The sequence below is a fragment of the Colossoma macropomum genome, unplaced genomic scaffold, assembly GCF_904425465.1.
Source record: "Colossoma macropomum unplaced genomic scaffold, Colossoma_macropomum, whole genome shotgun sequence".
NCBI lineage: Eukaryota > Metazoa > Chordata > Actinopteri > Characiformes > Serrasalmidae > Colossoma > Colossoma macropomum.
This window is the reverse complement of record NW_023494788.1, coordinates 31,208,061-31,227,939: the sequence shown is the minus strand read 5'-3', so window position 1 is coordinate 31,227,939 and position 19,879 is coordinate 31,208,061. Positions and strand designations below refer to the sequence as shown.

At 36.7% G+C, this 19,879-nt stretch overlaps 1 protein-coding gene across 3 annotated transcripts in view; it reads left to right on the top strand.

The window, feature by feature from the left end:
- myot (myotilin) overlaps positions 1-5,783 on the top strand; it is a 30,768-nt gene extending 24,985 nt beyond the window's left edge. For all 3 annotated transcript variants that reach the window (XM_036569182.1, XM_036569180.1, XM_036569181.1), the window contains exons 14-17: positions 2,099-2,306; positions 2,396-2,561; positions 3,911-4,044; positions 5,252-5,783. In XM_036569182.1, the coding sequence (XP_036425075.1) occupies positions 2,099-2,306; positions 2,396-2,561; positions 3,911-4,044; positions 5,252-5,382 (639 nt within the window). In that variant the 3' untranslated portion in view covers positions 5,383-5,783. The remainder of the gene's footprint in view (positions 1-2,098; positions 2,307-2,395; positions 2,562-3,910; positions 4,045-5,251) is intronic.
- Positions 5,784-19,879: the final 14,096 nt, after the last annotated feature.

The following is a 19,879-nucleotide window of genomic DNA, read 5'->3' as shown; positions in this document are numbered from 1 at the left end:
TTCTGAAATTATATATGTATATATATATATATATATATATATATATATATATATATATATATATATATATATATATATATGTGTGTGTGTGTGTGTGTGTGTGTGTGTGTGTGTGTGTGTGTGTGTGTGTATACGCTACTTACTATGCTACTCTCTCTCTACATAAATAAACTACCTCTTTGTTTCTATTGCATTTTATCAGCACCACTTACCACTTACCAAAGTGCACTTTGCAGTTCTAAAATTATTGACTCTAGTCCATATGTCACTCTGCATACTTTGTTAGCCCCTTTTACCCTGTTCTGCAATGGTCAGAACTACCACAGTGCAGGTATCATTGGGTGGTGGATCTTTCTCAGCACTGCAGTAACACTGACATGGTGGTGAAGACAATGACGCAGTTTTCTGCAATTTGACATATACGTTTAAAGACTTTTGGGCAGATTATTTTAAAACTTCACTAAATTCACAAAAGTTTTTGTACCTCAGTAATCATTTTATGTTAGGGTAAATACTGTATATTTATTTAGAGATTTTCATGTCACATATTTGTGTTGTTATGGATGAAAATACCCTAGCTTACACTGCTGTGGAAAAAGAGCTAAATTTTGTCTGCCTCACCCAAAAAGGGGCATACATTAAGGAACATAGATTTACATAAAAAGACTATACCCACAATCCAAATTAATTTAGAGAACATAGATAATAAATAAATAAATGAACCTGCCAACATGGTAATAGCTGTATTTTCAAACACAATGCATAGGAAGCAGCAAGAGTGTAGATGAGACTGCTCACTGCCATAAGATTCACACAGCTCTCCTTTACCAATATTAAATAGGATGCTATGCTATCACAAATCATGGCTAGCTAGTGAGCCAGAAGGCTAAACAACTAAATTGAGGGATGGCTACTAAATAACTAATAGGAAGAAATGACATGAGTTTCAATAGATTAAAGACAAAGGAAGCTTATATGCAAAAGAAAAATATGTTTTAAGGTTGGATTTGACTGCTGAATTTGTGAAGGGAGAGAGTTACAGAGGCACAGACCAAGTCTGGAAAAAGCTTGCTCACCAAAGCGATGGAGGTTGGATGAGGGAATATTAAGCAGTCCAGCTGTAGAAGATCGGAGAGTGCAAATAGGCTTGTAAGGTTAACTTTAACCAGTACTAGCCATAGCCAAATATCTTGCAAAGCAAACTATGCCTATTTTTCTCAGATGCACCTAAGTGTGTATAACTCATTGCATTTCTTTTTCACACATTTGAAAAAGGGATTGATGCACTACTAACCACTTCAGCAACACACTGTTCATCAGCTGTTCAACATTGATGCGCACAGAGTGCTGTGTGTGTCTGTACCTGCTGTTGCCCAGTTTTGGAAGAAACCAATACCATAGGAAAAGGGGTGTGTGACTTTTTAAGGTATGATCTCTGACATAATTAGAAGAATACATTTGACTCATAATAAGAAATCACCATAGCTACATATTATAAAAAAAATAACAGTAATAAAATTACAAAAAATACAGATATCAAAAATCTGGTGGGTCATGTGACCCCCAGCTTGAATGGGCCTTATGCCCCTGAAGGCAGAAGCTCATCTGTTGCTCCACAGTTTGTGTTAGTCATTCTCTCGCCCCTCACTAGTGGTCACAGGATGTTGTCCACTGGATATTTTTGGTTGGTGGACTATTCTGAGTACCGCAGTGACAGTGTTTAAAAACTTACGCAGCACTGCTGTGTCTGATCCACTTAAACCAGCCCAATACAAACTAACACACCATTGTCCATATCATTGTCACTGCAGTGCTGAGAATGTTCCACCATCCAAATAATACCTGCTCTGTGATGGTTCTGACTATTGAAGAACAGAGTAAAAGGGGGCTAACAAAGCATGCAGAGCGACAGATAGACTACAGTCTGTAACTGTACAACCACAAAGTGCACCTGCATGGTAAGTGGGCCTGATAAAATGGACAATGAGCGTAGAATTTTAAGGTTATGGCTAAACAGTGTACACATACACTCACACACACACACAGTGCATGTGTGTGTGTGTGTGTATACACATACATATTTTTTTTTCTTCTATAGGTTGGAGGTTTACCAACCCCTGATGTCACTTGGTATCTGGATGGGAAAGCTATCCGACCTGATGATTATCATAAGATGCTTGTATGTGAGAAAGGTGTCCATTCCTTCATCATTGAGATTGTGACCGTTCACCATGCAGGTGTATATGAATGTGTTGCCAGGAATCGCGCTGGAGAGAGTCACTTCTCCCTGCGTTTGGATGTAATTGGTGGGCACTCATTAAATAATCTCATCATTCCAAGATTTTTGATATCTTTATCATATAAATTGATTTGGAGTCTTTTCTTTCATTCTTAGCTCAAGAATTGCAGTGCCCACCCATTTTTGTGGTTAAAATGCAGAACCTACGGGCCCTTGAAGGTGACACAGTGAGGTTAGAGTGCAAAGTGTCTGCTTCGCCTTCTCCACAGGTCTACTGGAAGAAAGACAAGGAAATGTTGCGCATTGATCCCACCAGAATGAGGTCTGTTTACCACCACTATACATCATAGTGTTGTCTTTTAGTTTGTCAAAAGGAATGATTAAACACATAGACATGTTTGATGATGGCAAAGAAAGATTACAAAGAAAATTTTAGAAAGTAGTAGTTAAAAAAAGGTCTCCAATGTGCATCTGAAGGCTACTTTCATAATGTTGGCAGTGAAAAGCCTCAGCAAACAGTTATTAGTGTACATTACATGGAGATTAAAGAGTAGCATGGTTCCTGTGCTGCAGGATAGGCATATATGCATGTTAGAGAGTCTTACGTATTACAAAATGCTTCCTTGATGCTCCCTGTTAAAATGTGTCTTTTTACTCTTTATAGCATCATATTAATTTAATTTCTTTATTTGTTTTAACTACATACAGGTTTTGATTAATGGCATGTTAATTGGCAATAATACTGATGTATATGATGCTGTAATACTAACTTGATTTTCAAGTGTGATTTTCCAAAATATTTTTTTTTAGCTCCCCTGCTTCTTAAAACAGTGTGAATGTGTGTGTGAATGTGTGTGTCTGTGTATAGAGGGGGTCAACAGGGGCAAAAAAAAGAAAAATCTGTCAAGTGGAGCAACTTGCACACGTGCAAATGTGACATCGGAATCAGAGAAAAAAATACTTTTGACTTTGTTTGTGAAACCATGAATTAACTACTACTAGTATGCTTCTAGTACACTCTTTAAAAAGTTGCCACAAAAGGTTCTTTGAGTGATGACTTTGAAAGTTTGCTAAAGAACCATGTTTGAAAAAGAGATTTGCAAGCATTAAGGAGCTTTTAAAGGTTTTAAAGAACCTTCACATAATGTTCAGTTTATTCACCTTAGATTTACAGGGACAATGCACATTAATAAACATTTCTGTCAATGTGTCAAAACTGTAGTCCCTGGGCAGGTACAAAAGGACAAAAACTTACATAATACATTTACATAAAAAATTACATTAAACATTAAAGACACAACAGTTGTAACATGATTTACATACTATGACGACTTTCTTGATTGTTTTGTAGCTATAATTTTAAATGCTATGCATTCTCTTATATGTATAGGCAGTTCATTCTAGGTGCTCTTACTAAAATACTGGCTGTCCAAAAAATTTCTTCATTACAGGTATCACAAAGGCTTTGAAAACCTATGACTTTTAAATCTACTGCTCAGCAAAGAGAATCTTTAAATATGACTTATTTAATACTTGTATTTTGTAGATCAGTATAATTTTACAAGAGTGGTAGAAAAACACATTGCAACATAATTTGAAATAGGGTAAGTTACGCCTCATATTCTGCACAGCTGTATGTACCACAGTAATGTTGCCTTTGGTGTCTTTTAGTCTGTCCCATGACAGTTCTGGACATCAGTGTCTGTTCATTGACCGGGTGGTGAAATCTGATGCAGGCTGGTATACTGTATCTGCCATTAATGAGGCTGGAATGTCCACCTGCAATGCTAGGTTGGATGTGGCAAGTAAGTACTCCTATTAATTTTGTTTTAATGTCCTGCTTAGATTAATCAAAGTATGTTTGGCTAAGTGTAATCTTCATAATTTATTAACAGGCGGGGCTGCTCCTCAGTATAAAGTTCCTGTTTGGTTTATTTAAAATTTGTCTATGCATCATTTTTTAGGGTGTTCAAGAATATGCGATATCTAAGGACAGGAGCAGCCAAATACATCATAAGATAACACAATGTCTGTGTTTTTTTTTCCAGAACAAACAATGCCACACCCAACACATCACTAGGGAAATACACTCAAACAGCAGTCAATTTTGTTGTTATGGCATAAAAAATAAAATGTATGAGCATCTTGACCCACTATTTTACTTTTCTTGTACAACTTAATACAAATGCACTGATCACTAGTTTTCAAAAAAATAATAGATAATGTGAGGGAATGAAGACCCAGAGTCATCCAGACAAAATTTCAAAATTAGACAGAAAATGAATGGGTTGGGATTAGTTTTGTCCCCATCATTTGGTCAGCTGAGAAATTAAGGGGGAGGAGGGGCATTTTAACCTGGGGGCATCTTCTGTAAAGAAGTAAATCACGATCAATGGCTGGAAAATGTATTGTAAGTATACGGTCCCATTGTGCATTCCCAACCTGTATTTTTTCCTTTGCTGTGATGGGTGATGGTTATAAATCTTGGTACTCCAGGTGGAAACAGATCACAGTGGCTATGACGTGGAAGAGCTATTGTTCCAGTGACACATATTACATTAAGGAGTGTGTAGATTATTTGTTGTACAGGCAACTAAAAGACTTAACAGAAGGTGTGGCTTCTGATTTTCTCTCAACTTCATTCCTCATAAAGTGGCCAGTGAATGGAAGTAAAACATAAGTTCTACCAAGACTATCTGAAACCCTGAACATTTAACAGCTTTTTATTCTCAGAAATATTGTGCCAAGGAATGTGCATGAGAGGACAAGCTCTCATCTATAAAACAAAACAACACAGCTTTTTCTGTGGCCCAACTGTACAGATTTAAGTTTTAAGTGTAAATTATACCATCTGGTATTTCTCTTAAATGACCCAATTGATGGTAAGCCATTTGAGACTGACATATCACATAAGTTCATTCAGATTTTAAACTAAAACATATACCAGCTGTCACAGTTCTTCTCCATTAGTTCTCTTTTTTTTCTACCAACTAATAATGTCCTTTATTCCAGCTCGGCTGTGCAAGACAGGCCCTCCAGCCAAGCCACTGAAGATGCTTCCTATCATCAACCAGTTTTCCTCCTTGGGCTCAGAAAGTAGCCCTCGGCACACTGCTCCTCTGTATGAGAGTGAGGAGTTATAGACTTTCCTGTGAGCCTTCAAGTATGTTTTTGTTTTGAGAATTACTGTAGAATCATAAGCATTATTCTTATTCTTTGTACTTACATAAGCCATATTTATGCTGATAAAGTAGTATCTTTCCCATCCCTGGCATTTATCAAATGCACTTTAGCCTGTGTTTTATCATAACATCCAAGCAACTAAGGAATGATTTCAGAGATAAACTTCACTGACAAATTGCCATGATGTCAGTGTCATGATGGTTTACTGTTGTTGGTATAGAACAAACGTGGGTGTAATTAATGTGGGTGGTAATTGTTGAGCCACATCTTACTTTAGAGAGAATAAATCATTTTATATATATATATATATATATATATATATATATATATATATATATATATATATATATATATATATATACATACACACATCAATGTTTAAATATTTAGAAACTGAAAAAGTGTTCAGTTTAAGCTGGAATTTTCCTTTAAGAGCTAAAATGTTGGAATCTGTTGAAAAAAAATGTCTTATGAAGCTTCACTGTGCATCACATTTCTGTTCCATTCTGTAGACTCCATATACATATAGAAGGTGGACAAACTAACAGAAACACTTAATATATTAATTTTATTTGGCTTATAAAGATTAAAGCTACCCTTTGTATTCAGAACAGCTTCAATGCCTCTTGGAATTCTGTCATACAAGTCCTGCTATATATAGTGGAATTGGTCCATTCTTCAGGACAAAAAGCCTCCAGTTCTTTGAGGGATGAAGGACAGTTCCATAATCCAGAGCTTCCCATAAAGATTGAATGATGTTTAGAGCAGCTAAGTAGAGAGGCTGTGGAAGGTATTTGACTACTGATGTTCTTGAACCTGTTTGGCCATGTGCACAGGGGAATATGGGAACATCACAGAGCAATGTTTGCACCCAAGTGTGCCCCAAAAAGCAGTCGTCTGACCTAATGATGGCTAGCCACATCTTTATGGACTCATCACCAGTTGGCAAGAGACATTGCGAGCTAAAGACATTTTGGTTGTTTCCCTATTATATAGACCTTTATGTGGGAACAGTATTAAAGACAACTCTTTAGACTATAGCACCCCATTGCTTAGGGGTCCAGGTTTCGTCCCATTCCTTACATCAGACTATCAAAAACACATTTAAAACTAATGTTAGGATTTATTCTATTTCATATTCTTTTTCATGTTCTGTTTCTCACATTTCATCCACCCCATATATGTTTTGGGAAGGTGTTCCTTTGTGTGTCAACGTGGATACATTTTTAGAATACCTGTGTATGCAAACAGTGTAAAGATTATCTTTATTGATTGTAATCAAATGTCTATTATTCATCTACCTTTGTGGGTATCTTGTTTTAAATGTAATGCTGTCAAAAGTCATATTGTGTATACACATGGGAAAAAATCAGCTGTGTCAAGCTAAATGTTCAGAGGGCATCCATATGCAAAGTTCAACTGAAGCTATAGAGGATAAACTTGCTGGGATCCTGTGTCAGAATGTTTGGCATCTATGCCACCATCTCTATCTGTTTTACAAGTACTTTTGTATAGCAATAATAGCAACCTTTGAAAATGCAAATAAAGACATTAAAATCAGGCATAAAATGGGGTTGTAAATCTACACTGAAAGAGAGATGTCATGCTTTTTAACCACATCTACATTGTCATGGCTATTTTGACCTTCAGATCAGTAGTGTAGTCCTAAGAAAAAAAGTACATTTTCAGTTCATGTTCAGTTTTTATTTCCAGTTAAAAATACTGTAAAACAGTTTAGAGAGAGAGAGAGAGAAAGAGAGAGAAAGAAAATACTGAAACACAGTTATTCCAGGGTTGGTGCCACTACAGTGGCCCACTGAGTCAGATGACAACAACATTTAAAAAGCAAATGAACATTGAGAACACAACAGCTTTTAGGGAGAAATCAAAAACATTAGGGAGAACACAGATACATTAAGGGAGAACAGACCACTGTAATTGTGTCATCATTTTGTATGTCATTTTCTATGCTCTTATGCCCATTTAAGGAACTCAGGGTCTAAAAGTAATTCCTTTATGAGAAAATAGAGTTTTCGAAAATTGCCTATTTAAATCCTGTGATAATCAAAAATGTCCCAAAGCTAATACGTTTTGTCCTATGAACATTCTTCTCTTGAGTATCACGGGTTCCTTTGAATTACAAAGTCATTAAAGAGTTGAATTATGAATATTGCTACATGTAAGCTGGGCGGCAGGGTGGAACAGTGCTGCACTGCCACCTCACAGCAAGAAGGGCCTTTTAAAACAAATAATGCCATTGTAGGTCATAATTTATTCTTTAGATTACTTGTCACCTTCCTGGCACTGACTTTGTAATTTTGTCATTTTTATAGTATTCTCAAGTATATGGTTCTTAGTAAAACAGAAAGAAATAAAAAAAATCTCTCTGAAAGTGTGGCTCTAGCAGGCAATTTGATGTGTATCAAAAATCTAATGTAAACTTTCAAGCACTTCTAATTCGTCTGCAAAAATAAAAAATAAAAAAAAATTGCAAGATCTACCATTGAGTTCACGCTAGGGGAAATAGCCCCACCCCTGTAGTCATTGGCAGCTCAGGTTGACCAAGTTAGCCAAAGTCAGGCTAAGTCAAAAACGAACGCAGCCATAGTGATGTGATGCCGAATGAGTGATAAAAAACAAGGCTTTCTGAAGCTTTGAACATTTTCGAACCACTGGTTGCATCCAAAACTGCATACCACCATAGTAAACAGTATGCCAAAAATAATCCACCACCACTAGAAATGCATTCTTTTGTATAGTAGCCTATGTGTGGTATTGTAGGATGTGGTCTCAGATGCAGTTATTGTATTAAAAATTGGTTCTCTATTGGAAGTTTCATTCATAGCACACGTGGGGGACATCTGCTGGTGAAAAGGATGATGTGCAGTAAACACTGATAATGGGTCATAAATGTTACATCATGCACATTAAAAGCACTGCCTTTCTGCAAATGTCTGTGATGTTGATGCTTGTCAATTGGCAGTCAGACATTATAATGTTTATTTCAACTTTATATAAATTTGCTCCTTAATTAAAAGTGTCTAGTGTCAGGGTTCATTTAATGCTCTCTGTGAACTGGTTCCATTTAAGAGCAGCAAAGTAGCTAAACGCTGCTTCTCCATGTTTAGTCTTTACCTTAGGCTGGACTAACTGACAAGTTCCTAATGATCTGCTTGGCTCATACTGCTGCAACATATCAACTAAATATGCTGGTCCTACACCACTGAGCAATTTATGGACCTGTAATAGTATCTTAAAGTCTATTCTGTAACATACTGGTAGCCAGTGTAAGGATTTAAGAATCAGGGTGATGAGGTCCCTACTTGTCTTTTTTGGGAGTCCAGTTAGGACGCCATTACAGTTATAATTCCTGCTAGAAATAAAAGCTAGAAGCAGGCTGAGACCCATGATTTTTCCCAGGCTATAGTTCAGTTGTTTAGCGTGGACCTGAGGACGAGTGGAGTGTTCACACATCAAACTGACCAAAAGGGTGTTCTGACATCATTTGGCATGTTGTAGCTCATGCAGCAGATGAAGAGGAACTGCTGCATATATAAAGTCAGACAAAATGTCAACCAGCATGCATCAAGTCAAGTCAGAATGCACGGCCGCATTAAGTTGAATTCAGCCACTGACTAGTAAGCACATCTACTGTGCTGTGCTTAGCCATACTGTCATTTTTAGGATGATATATTCTAGTCATTTCATGAACATTCTCATTTCAGTCACACACAGCAGTGTTCAATACAATTAAGCCTTTCTTCAGGCCATTAACACCACTATAGCATAAATGCTAATTCAGTTAGCACTGCTGGCATCAAGCTAACTGTGGTTCACCTAAGCAATTCATACCCAGACAGATGCTGTAGCTAAAACTGACAACTAAATAGACATTCACTTAACAGTCAGTAACTGAGCATTTCCAAAGAAGGAGCCTAGTTTGCCTGTTACCTATTAGCCTGTCATGCTTTGTTTCCATAAAAGCAGAATACTTGTGAAATACAGCGTGTTCTATTGTGTTATTATGCTAAATATAGCATGTGATATTATTTAGTGGGTAGTTGATGGCAAACATTAACATCAAAGAGCATAAGTAAAGTTAACTCAAATGCAGCAGGTTAGCTAAGTAGCTAACAAGTTGTCATGCACATTTCAGTTAGAAAACTGATAGCGATAGTGAGAGCGATAGCGAATAAACTGTAAAAAAAAAAAAACTTATTGCTGGTAGGCTTTTTATTCACAACTGTGAAATTTTTTACAGGGCAAAGAGGCAAGTGAGATAACAGTATTCATCCTCCATTTTAAAAGTTTCCTAAAGTCTAGCCATTGACATGACCCTATTTCTGGCCAGGGAGCATATACCACTGAAGTCCTGTCATTCTATAGTCAGAGGCATACTCTTATGCCCATATAAGAAACTCAGGGTCTAAAAGGAATAGAGTTTTTGAAAATTGCTACTGTTGCAACCTGTGGTACTGTTGCAACCTGTGTTCCAAAGCTAATTTGTTCTGTGCTATGAACATTTTTCTCTCAAATATTAAAATATGAATATTGCTACATGTAAGCTAATGCCACTGCACACTAAACTGACAAAAGTAGACTCAGCCTCCTTAAAAGACTGCAAAAATCAGCACGCTTTGCCACTGTGGTCAAGTATTTTGAAGTACAGAATGAGGGCAGACAAAAAGAAGTCAGAAAAAAAAGAAACAGGTTTCCATGTTAAGTTATGGTGCAGTTATCTGTTCTTCATCTGGTACTCACTGAAATATAATAGGTCTTTCCCTTCTGTTCATAGCTTGTTTTGACAAGCTCTACACTAACCTTTGTACCTACCGCTTACTGCATTCAGGCTAATTCAGTACAGACTCAGACCTAATATTACTGCCTACCTCCCTTATAAGCTTATTTAGGCTATCAAAAATCACTAATTATTCTTTTAATGCAACATTAAAAGTAACATTTTTTGATAATTATCCCGTTTCACCTTATATGGTGCAGGAGTTACATTCTTGCACCTGAGGCGTTATAATAATAACTACTGTGCCATTTAAGGTAGAACAGGAAAATTTAAACAAACAGCTGGGGGGAAAAGTAGCTGACTTCAGGTTTCTTGAGAGTTGAAAGGCATGAGAAGGGATGAAGGAGGTTTGCTCTGTTTCTGCTTGACAGGTGTTAGGTAACTTCTTTTTGATGTCCACAGAACCTATAAGTCAGTATTGTTTTCTCCTGTTTGCTAATGTTTGTGATGGCTGATCACAACTGCTGCACCATTTAAGGTGGAAAAGAAAAATTTGCACAAGAAGCAGGCAAAAAAGAAACTAACTCTACCTTGTGATTTTAACACTGGTAGCCTTACTTTTGCGTAGCTTAGTGAAATTGCTAAAATTGATGTGCAGTAGCATTAGTTTGCATGTAGCAATATTATTAGTAAGATATTTTAACAACCTTGTAATTCAGAGGATTCAGTGATATTCGAAAGAAAAATGTGCACAGGACAAAATGTATCGGGTTCTTAATATTTTGATTTACCACAGGGCGCAATAGAGGTTACCCTTTAAAAAACTCCATTCATTCTGGACACAGAGAAATCGAGCTTAGACCTGGAGTTTCAAATATGGGCATAACGTGGTCTACAGAAAGACACATGACTTCAGTGGTCTATAGTAAACAGTCAATGCTTACTGGTCCTTTTATTTGGCCAATCTGTAGAAAAAGTATTTCACTTTTTATTGGCAGAACTCAGATCTGAGCTTGCTGATCTGAGAGTAAAATCTTTTATTGTTGCTACATAATAGAGTTTGAATAGCTACAATTTAAATGTTTGCTAACATGCTATAGTGAGCTAACATTTACTAAGAAGAACAAACTGGGACAGAAGAATAGTGGATAACAAAATGTGAAAAAAGTGGTAAAAGTGTCCAATAGTCACTAATGGTATTAAGTGTTTTCCTAATGGGTTGTTATCACAGTTTGAAGGATTCTAATGCTTTAACGGATGTTCTGGGTCTGATTCCAGATGCATTTGATGTTTTTTTAAAGTGGGATCTAAAGGTGTCTTACAGGAAAGTAGCGGTCTATAAATGGTAACCATTAAGCCAATTACCATTAGAAAGCAAAACAATCAGGTTTTAATCCCAATGGTTCTAATGGTCTTTTTTTCAGCAGGGATGATTTATTTCTTCAATAGTTTTCAAATGATATATGACGCAGTTTTCTGCAATTTGACATACAGTGACATGAAAAAGGAATTTGCCCCTCACCTGATTTCTTCTATTTTTGCTTACTTCTCACAACTAAATGTTTCAGATCATCCAACAAAATTTTAATACAATATAAACAAAATGCAGCTTAAATGATCATTCCATTTATTGAAGATATAGATTTATTCAAAACCTATATCACCCATGTGAAAAAGTAATTACCCCCAAACTAAAATAAGTAGTTGTGCCACCCTTGCCAGTAACAACTACGGTCAAACGATTGTGATAACTTGCGATAGGTCTTTTACATCATTGTGGAGGCATTTTGGCCCACACTTCTTTGCAGAATTAAAATAAGTTTTAATTTGGCTACATCGGAGGGTTTTCAAGCATGACCTGACCGTTTAAGGTCTTGAGATGGGATTCAAGTCAAGATTTTGACTCAGCCACTCTAAAACCTTAATCTGTAGCCATTCAGAGGTGGACTTGCTTGTGTGCTACAGATTATTGTCCTAACCCAAATGTACAGTGTTAGCTTTACACCAAATGTAATGGGATCCATGTTTTCAAAAAAGTTCCACCTTTTTTATTGCCCCAAAAGTCCCCAAATGTGAGAGGAGCCATTGTGTTCTTTTTGGTCAGCAGTGATTTGTGCCTTGCAACTCTCCCATGGATGCCATTCTTGCCGTGTGTCCTTCTTATTGTGTAATTGTGTACAATGAACTTAAATGAGGCAAGTGAGGCCAGCAGTTCTTTAGATGTTTCTCTGGGTTCTTTTGTGATCTCATGGATGAGTCATTGATGCGTTCTTGGTGAAATTTTTTGTAAGCCGGCCACTCCTGGGAAGTGTTCATCACTGTTCCAAGATTTTTCCATTTGTGTTTTTCCATTTCCATCCAGAATGGCTCTCACTGTGGTTCGCTGGAGTCCTAGAGCCTTAGCAATGGCTTTGTAACGCTTTCCAGACTGGCAGATTTCAATGACTTTGTTTTGCATCTCTATTTGAATCTCTTTAGAATGTGGCATCAAGTGTTGCATTTTGAGATTGTCTAGCTTGCTTCAGATTTGCCAGACAGGTTTTATTTAAGTGATGTTTAGTTTCAACAGGTCGGACAGAAATCATGCTTGGGTATGGCTACTGAAATTGAACCCAATACTCAATTGAATTTGGTTAACTAGTTGCATAAGGGGCAATTACTTTTTCACAAAGGTCCAGGTAAGGCTGAACAGCATTTGTCCTTCAATAAATGAAATAATTTAAAACAGCATTTTGTGTTTACTTAGGCTATCATTGTCTAATATTAAAAGGAGTATATATACAACCTCATTTCCAAAAAAGTTGGGATACTGTGCAAAATGTAAATAAAAACAAAATGTAATGATGTGCAAATAATTTAAACCTTATATTTAATTGAAAATAGTACAAAGACAACATATCAAAGGTTGAAACTGAAATTTTTTATTGATTTTTGAAAAATATATGCCCATTTTGAATTTGATGCCAACAACATGTTTCAAAAAAGTTGGGACAGGGGTAACAAAAGGCTAGTAAAGTTGTGTAATGCTAATAAAAACCTGGTGGTTAATTGGCAACAGGTCAGTAACATGATTGGGAATAAACAGAGCATCCCAAAGAGTATGAGTCTTTCAGAAGTAAAGATGGGGAGGGGTTCACTACTCTGTGAAAGACTGCACGGGCAAATAGTGCAACAATTCAAGAATAATGTTTCTCAGTGTAAAATAGCAAAATTTTGCTTTTCATCATCTACAGTACATAATATCATTAAAAGATTCAGAGAATCTGGAGAAATCTCTGTATGCAAGGGACAAGGCTGAAAACTAATATTGGCTGGCCGTGATCTTTGGGCCCTTAGGCGGCACTGCATTACAAACAGCCATGAGTCTCTAGTCGAAATCACTGCATGTTCTCAGGAACACTTCTGAAAACCACTGTCTGTAAACACAGTTTTTTGCTGCATTCACAAATGCAAGTTAAGACTCTATCATGCAAAGAAGAAACCATATATAAACAGGATCCAGAAATGCCGCCAACTTCTTTGGGCCCAAGCTCATTTAAAATGGACTGAGACAAAGTGGAAAAGTGTCCTGTGGTCTAATGAACCAAAATTTGAAATTCTTTTTGGAAATAATCGACACTGCATCCCTCTGGCTAAAGACCACTCAGCTTGTTATTAGCACCCACTTCAAAAGCCAGAATTCATGATGGTATGGGTTAGCATTGGTGCATATGGCATGGGTGTCCTGCACATCTGTGAAGGCACCATTAATGCTGAACAAAATATACAGGTTTTGGCAATATATGCTACCAACCAGACAGCGTCGTTTTCAGGGATGGCCTTGCTTGTTTCAGCAAGACGATGCCAAACCACATTCTGCATGTATTACAACAGGATAGCTCCATAGTAAAAGAGTCTGGATGCTAAACTGACCTGCCTGTAGGCAAGACCTGTCACCATTGAAAATATGTGGTGCGTTATGAATGAAAAATACAGTAAAGCAGACATCAAATTGTTGAGAAGCTGAAATCCTATACTAAGCAAAAACATTTTGCTTTCAAAACTACAGCAACTGGTCTCCTCAGTTCCTAAACGCTTGCAGAGTGTTGTTAAAAGAAGAAGTGATGCAACACAGTGGTAAACATGTCCCCCTCCCAACTTTTTTGAACGTTTTGCTGGCATCAAGTTCAAAATGGTCAAATATTTTTCAAAAAAACAATACAATTTGTAAGTTCTAACATCTGATTTGTTGTCTTTGTGCTATTTTTAATGAAATATAGGGATTTGATCATTACACACACACACACACACACACACACACACACACATATATATATATATATATATATATATATATATATATGTGTAAGACTTTAGATGGATAATTTTAAACCTTCACAAAATCAGTTTTTGTACCTCAGTAAGATCCCACTTTATATTAGTGTAAGTATTGCATATTTAGAGATTTTCATGTCAATTATTTGTGCTGTTATGGTTGAAAATGACACTGACTTATTCACTCACTTTTAAGCTAGCTTACACTGCTGCCATTTTTCTTTGAAAAAGAGCTATATCTTGTCTGCTTCACCCAAAAAGGGACATAAAAAGTATATACCCACAATCCAAATTAATTTAGATAACGTAGATAATAAAGCCACAGATTAATTAAACCTGGCAACATGGCATATTTCCAAATGCAATGCATAGGACGCAGCATGAGTACAAATGAGACCACTCACCGCCATAAGATTCACACAGCTCTCCTTTACCAATATTAAATAAGATGCTGTGCTATCACAAGTCACGACTAGCTAGTGAGCCAGAAGGCTGAATATGAGGGACGGCTACTAACTTTAACTGGTACTGGTACTTTAACAAAGCAAACTATGCCTATATTTCTCAAATGCACCTAAGTGTGTATTACTAATTGCATTTAATTTTCACACATTTGAAAAAGGGACTGATGCTCCTTTAACTACATCAGCAACATGCTGTTCATCAATCATTAAGCAATGATGCACACAGTGTGGTGTGTGCATCTGTACCAGCTGTTGCCAACTGATTTCTTCCTGCAAGTTTTGGAAGACACCAATACCATAGGAAAAGGAGGTGTGTGACTGTTTAAAATATGATTTATGATTAGAAAAACAGACCACTGTAGTCTTGCCATCATTTTGTAGTCGGCGCCATGCTCTTATGCCCATATTAGGAACTCCTGGTCTATTTCTCATTTATGGCCAGAATGAATAAGGTTTTCGCCTCTATCGCACCCTGTGTTAAATAAAAATGCTCTGAACCCGATACATTTTGTCCTATGAACATTCTTCTCTTGAATACCACTGGATCCGCTGAATTACGAGGTAGTTAAAGAGTTCACGTCATTAGACTGGCAGTCTCCTTATGCAGGTTTTGTCAGTGTATGTTTCCATTATAGATATACACACCTGAGGCGATACGTCTGCGCATCCGCCATGTTGGAGAGGTCAAAATCCACTTGTGAACAAATTTACTTGTATTGAGAGATGATGAGTCTCAGGATTAAATCAGCCACAACTTCCTTATTACTCAACCGATTTTCACCAAATTTGTTTTGTTATAATCCTCAGACATAGTCTAATCTAAGCTATCTTTTATTTCTTTAATAACTGATCGTGCTAATTAGCCGTCCGGACCAGCAGGAGAGTATTAAGTCTGCACCTGACGTTAAAAAAACGAGTTTAGCGCGAGTAGAAACACAATATCATCAGGAAATCCATTAATGTGTGAATCACTTCTAATCTTAACACATAACAATAAAATTCACCCCCCCCCCAAAAAAAAACACAGTAAGAGGAACGAAGCTGAAGTTGGCTTCCTATTCGCCAGCTTCTTGTTCGAGTTTTTCCGTCTCACCTTAAATGGTGCAGCTGTCACTTTCTGCTGCCCGAAGCTGCACCATTTAAGGTGGAACAGAAAAATTCGAACAAGAAGTTGCCATTAAGAAGCTGACTTCAGGTTCGTGTAAGAAGATGCTTACGTTAATCTATTATGAATATCTACACGGATTAAGAAACGCTATAACTTACCTAGCTATAAAGCAATAACCATCATTGTAAATAAATAGCTACTACAGATCCCCTGAATAGACTATTAAATGAAACAAGCTTAATTGAAAACCAGAGGAAAAACAATCCCATCAACAGTTTCTCTGTGCATCAACAACCACATGGCCATCTCTTTTTTTTTATTAAAGGATTCATACAATAACATAACATAATTCATACAATATTTATCACAAATTGTCCATGCTTTATTCCAATTTATGTTCCCAAATACAAAAGACCAATACGGTTGTTTATAAATTTGTTCATTAGATATTACTTTCCTAATATACTTGTTTGTACATTTATATTTAAGGATATCAGTGTCCCCAATAAAAAGACCATTCCCTATGATATCCATATCACTATTTGCTGAACCCTTAAGAAGCTGTAATATTTGTTGTGGTATAGTGTCAAAAACTATAGCATATTCTTTAGTTGTGACTGGCACTCCAAATTTATTAAGAAATTCAACAAAAGGCCATCAGCATTCAAAAGTTGTTTCACTGATATAATATTATCATCAAAACATTTTTTTAAAAAAGAGATTTATTCTTAAAATGGATAAAAAGGGGAAAAATTATGCTTATAAACCAGTGTCCAAGCTAGTAGAGCCTGTTTATAAAATTTGGACAGTTTAACAGGTAATTTCTCAAATTAATAGTCACATCTCAGCAAGAATTCTATACCACCCATCAAATATATGGAATACATTTCCAAAGTACTTTGGAAATGTATTCCATGTATTTTTTTTTCTTGAATGAGCCTAATAAGCCAGTTAACTTTGAATGTATTATTTAAGATTTCATAACTTAAAACTTCTTAACCACCATTACTTTTATTATTACATTAAACCCCTTTTTTTTGAAATAATAAGGACTATTCTTCCATATGAAATGAATAACATTTTATCTAACTCTTGGCACATGTTACGGGGCATATCTAAGGATAAGGGTAAAGATATATAAACAGATCTGGAGATACCCTCAGCTTTAGACAATAAAATCCTTCCATTCAGTGAAAGATCTCTCTGTAGCCAGAGATTTTTTTTTTTTTCAAGGATAGGTTTAAAATTAGCCATACTACGCTCATTCTCATCTTTTTCTATAACAACTCCTAAATACGTGACTTTGTTTTTAGCTATTAGCTATTCCATTTATTTCTGTTAAGTCACATGATTTTAATGGAAACAGTACAGATTTGATTTTATTCATTTTAAGACCAGATACCTGTGAAGATTGTTCAATACATTTCACAGCTTTTTGAACCTCTGTATTATTTTAAAGAAAAAAGCATAGTATCGTCTGCCAATTGGCACAACTTGAATTCCTTTCCCAATGCTTTTATGCCTTGAAATCGGCCTTCTTTAACGTGTACCGCCATAATTTAAGCTACTAATAAAAATAAATGTGGAGATAGTAGGCTTCCTTGTTGTATACCACGATCTATTCCAGACTGAGCAGTCGTACCATTTGCTAACTTTACTGAGCTAGAACAACCATTATATGAGGTTTTAATAGCCTTTAGAAAAAAAATCTCGCCATTTGGCAGGGCAGCCCGGCAAATGTCTTTTATTTTAACTTTTATATTTTTCTCCTTTTCTTCGGCAACTCCATACACTCGCAGATTGTATCTCCGTCTGTATCTGTCCAATTTGTTCACTTGTTTTTGCATCTCAACAACTGTCTTGTGCAGCTGTTCGTGCTTAGATTTTGTGGCCGCATTTTCCTTTTTGAGTTCAACCACCTCTTGATGGTAGTAATCCAAAGTTTTTTTAGTCCTTCAATGTGCATTGTGTTGTATTTCACCGCTTCGTCGGTCTGATCTGCTCTTTCATTGATCTTAGCTGTGAGAACACGGATAATATTATCATGCAGCTCAGCTAGAGAAGGCTCAGTACTCACATTTGGATTTCCTTTTCACGCTTTCTTTGAACTGCAAACCTCATCCTCGTTGTTATATGCTTTGCAAGTATACGAGTGTGTTTCCTTTATCAGTCTTTTTTCTTTCTCCAGGGTATATTCAGTATATTCAAAAACAAAAAACAGACATCACTTTATACAAAAATATCAAAAGATCTGACACTCACTCAATAACTTGATGTTTTGTGGGGGTTTCTGTAGATCCACTTGTACTTCTCCTTTCATCTGGGCGGTGGATCTAGTAAAATAACTTAGAAACAGCAGCTGTTCGTGCTTAGATTTTGTGGCCGCATTTTCCTTTTTGAGTTCAACCACCTCTTGATGGTAGTAATCCAAAGATTTTTTTAGTCCTTCAATGTGCATTGTGTTGTATTTCACCGCTTCGTCGGTCTGATCTGCTCTTTCATTGATCTTAGCTGTGAGAACACGGATAATATTATCATGCAGCTCAGCTAGAGAAGGCTCAGTACTCACATTTGGATTTCCTTTTCACGCTTTCTTTGTTTGCAAGGTGTACTTGAGTTTGAACTGCAGACCTCATCCTCGTTGTTATATGCTTTGCAAGTATACGAGTGTGTTTCCTTTATCAGTCTTTTTTTCTTTCTCCAGGGTAGCGTTAACTTCCTTCTCTTCGAGATCAATCGGTACAGAGTTCAGTTTTCTCCATTACTGGTTACATTAATGAGCGTGGAAAACTGTGTTCCCTCCGTTATATAATCCTATAACACTTCCTGAGTGCAATATTCTTGAAATAGTATAATTTTGGACAGTATCTTTCTTAAACTGCCGCTCTGTAATGAATGCAGTCCAGCTGCAACGTTGACCGCCCCAAAATGTCGGCGCCGTTGACGTGCCTGGCTGGACCCAATGCGGATTCTAGCTATGTATATCTATGGTTTCCATGTACAGACTGAGGGCAGATAAAAAGAAGTCAGAACAAAAGCAGCAGGTTTCCCTGCAGTTCTCTGTCCTTCATCTGATACTCACTTAAATGACATCTTTCCTTTTAGCTTGATTTGAAAAGATCTACAAACGTACCTGCACTCTAATCCAGTTCAGACTCAGCTTAATATACTGCTCACCCCTGATAAACTGATTTAGGCTATCAGAATAACCTAAATTATTTTTATGCTGGTAACTGAGGACATTCGCCAGCTTTTTGTTTGACTTTTCCCGTTCCATCTTAAATGGTGCAGCAGTCAACTGCTGCGCAATTTAAGTTGGAACGGGAAATTCGAACAAGCAGCCAGCGAAAAAGAAGCTTAATTCAGCCTCGTAGTTTTAACACGGGTAGTATTTTTGATAAGGAGTTTTAGCCTAAATAGCAAAATATCCTACCTAGAGGTTTTATTTGCGGTTATATCCGTAAATATGCGCTACGGATCCACTTGTACTTCTCCTTTCCTCTGGGCAGTGGATCTAGTAAAATAACTTAGAAACAGCAACCATCTTAGAGATCACTGCAACAACCTCTCTTGTAAATACTCAAAACATTATGATCCGTACACTGTTGATAATTTCAGTGCTTTCTTATTGTTGACAGCAGCAACCGTTTTCAAGTATTTGGCCTCGATAAATATAATTAAATGGGGCTTTTGATTTGAATATTTACATCTGGGCAGTGGATGAAATCAGGCTTTAAAGTAACACAGAAACAGCGAACTGTTTGAGGTCACAGCGACAACCTCTTTTGTAAATATTCAAAAGACTATGTTCCGTCTACTGTTGATGACGCATA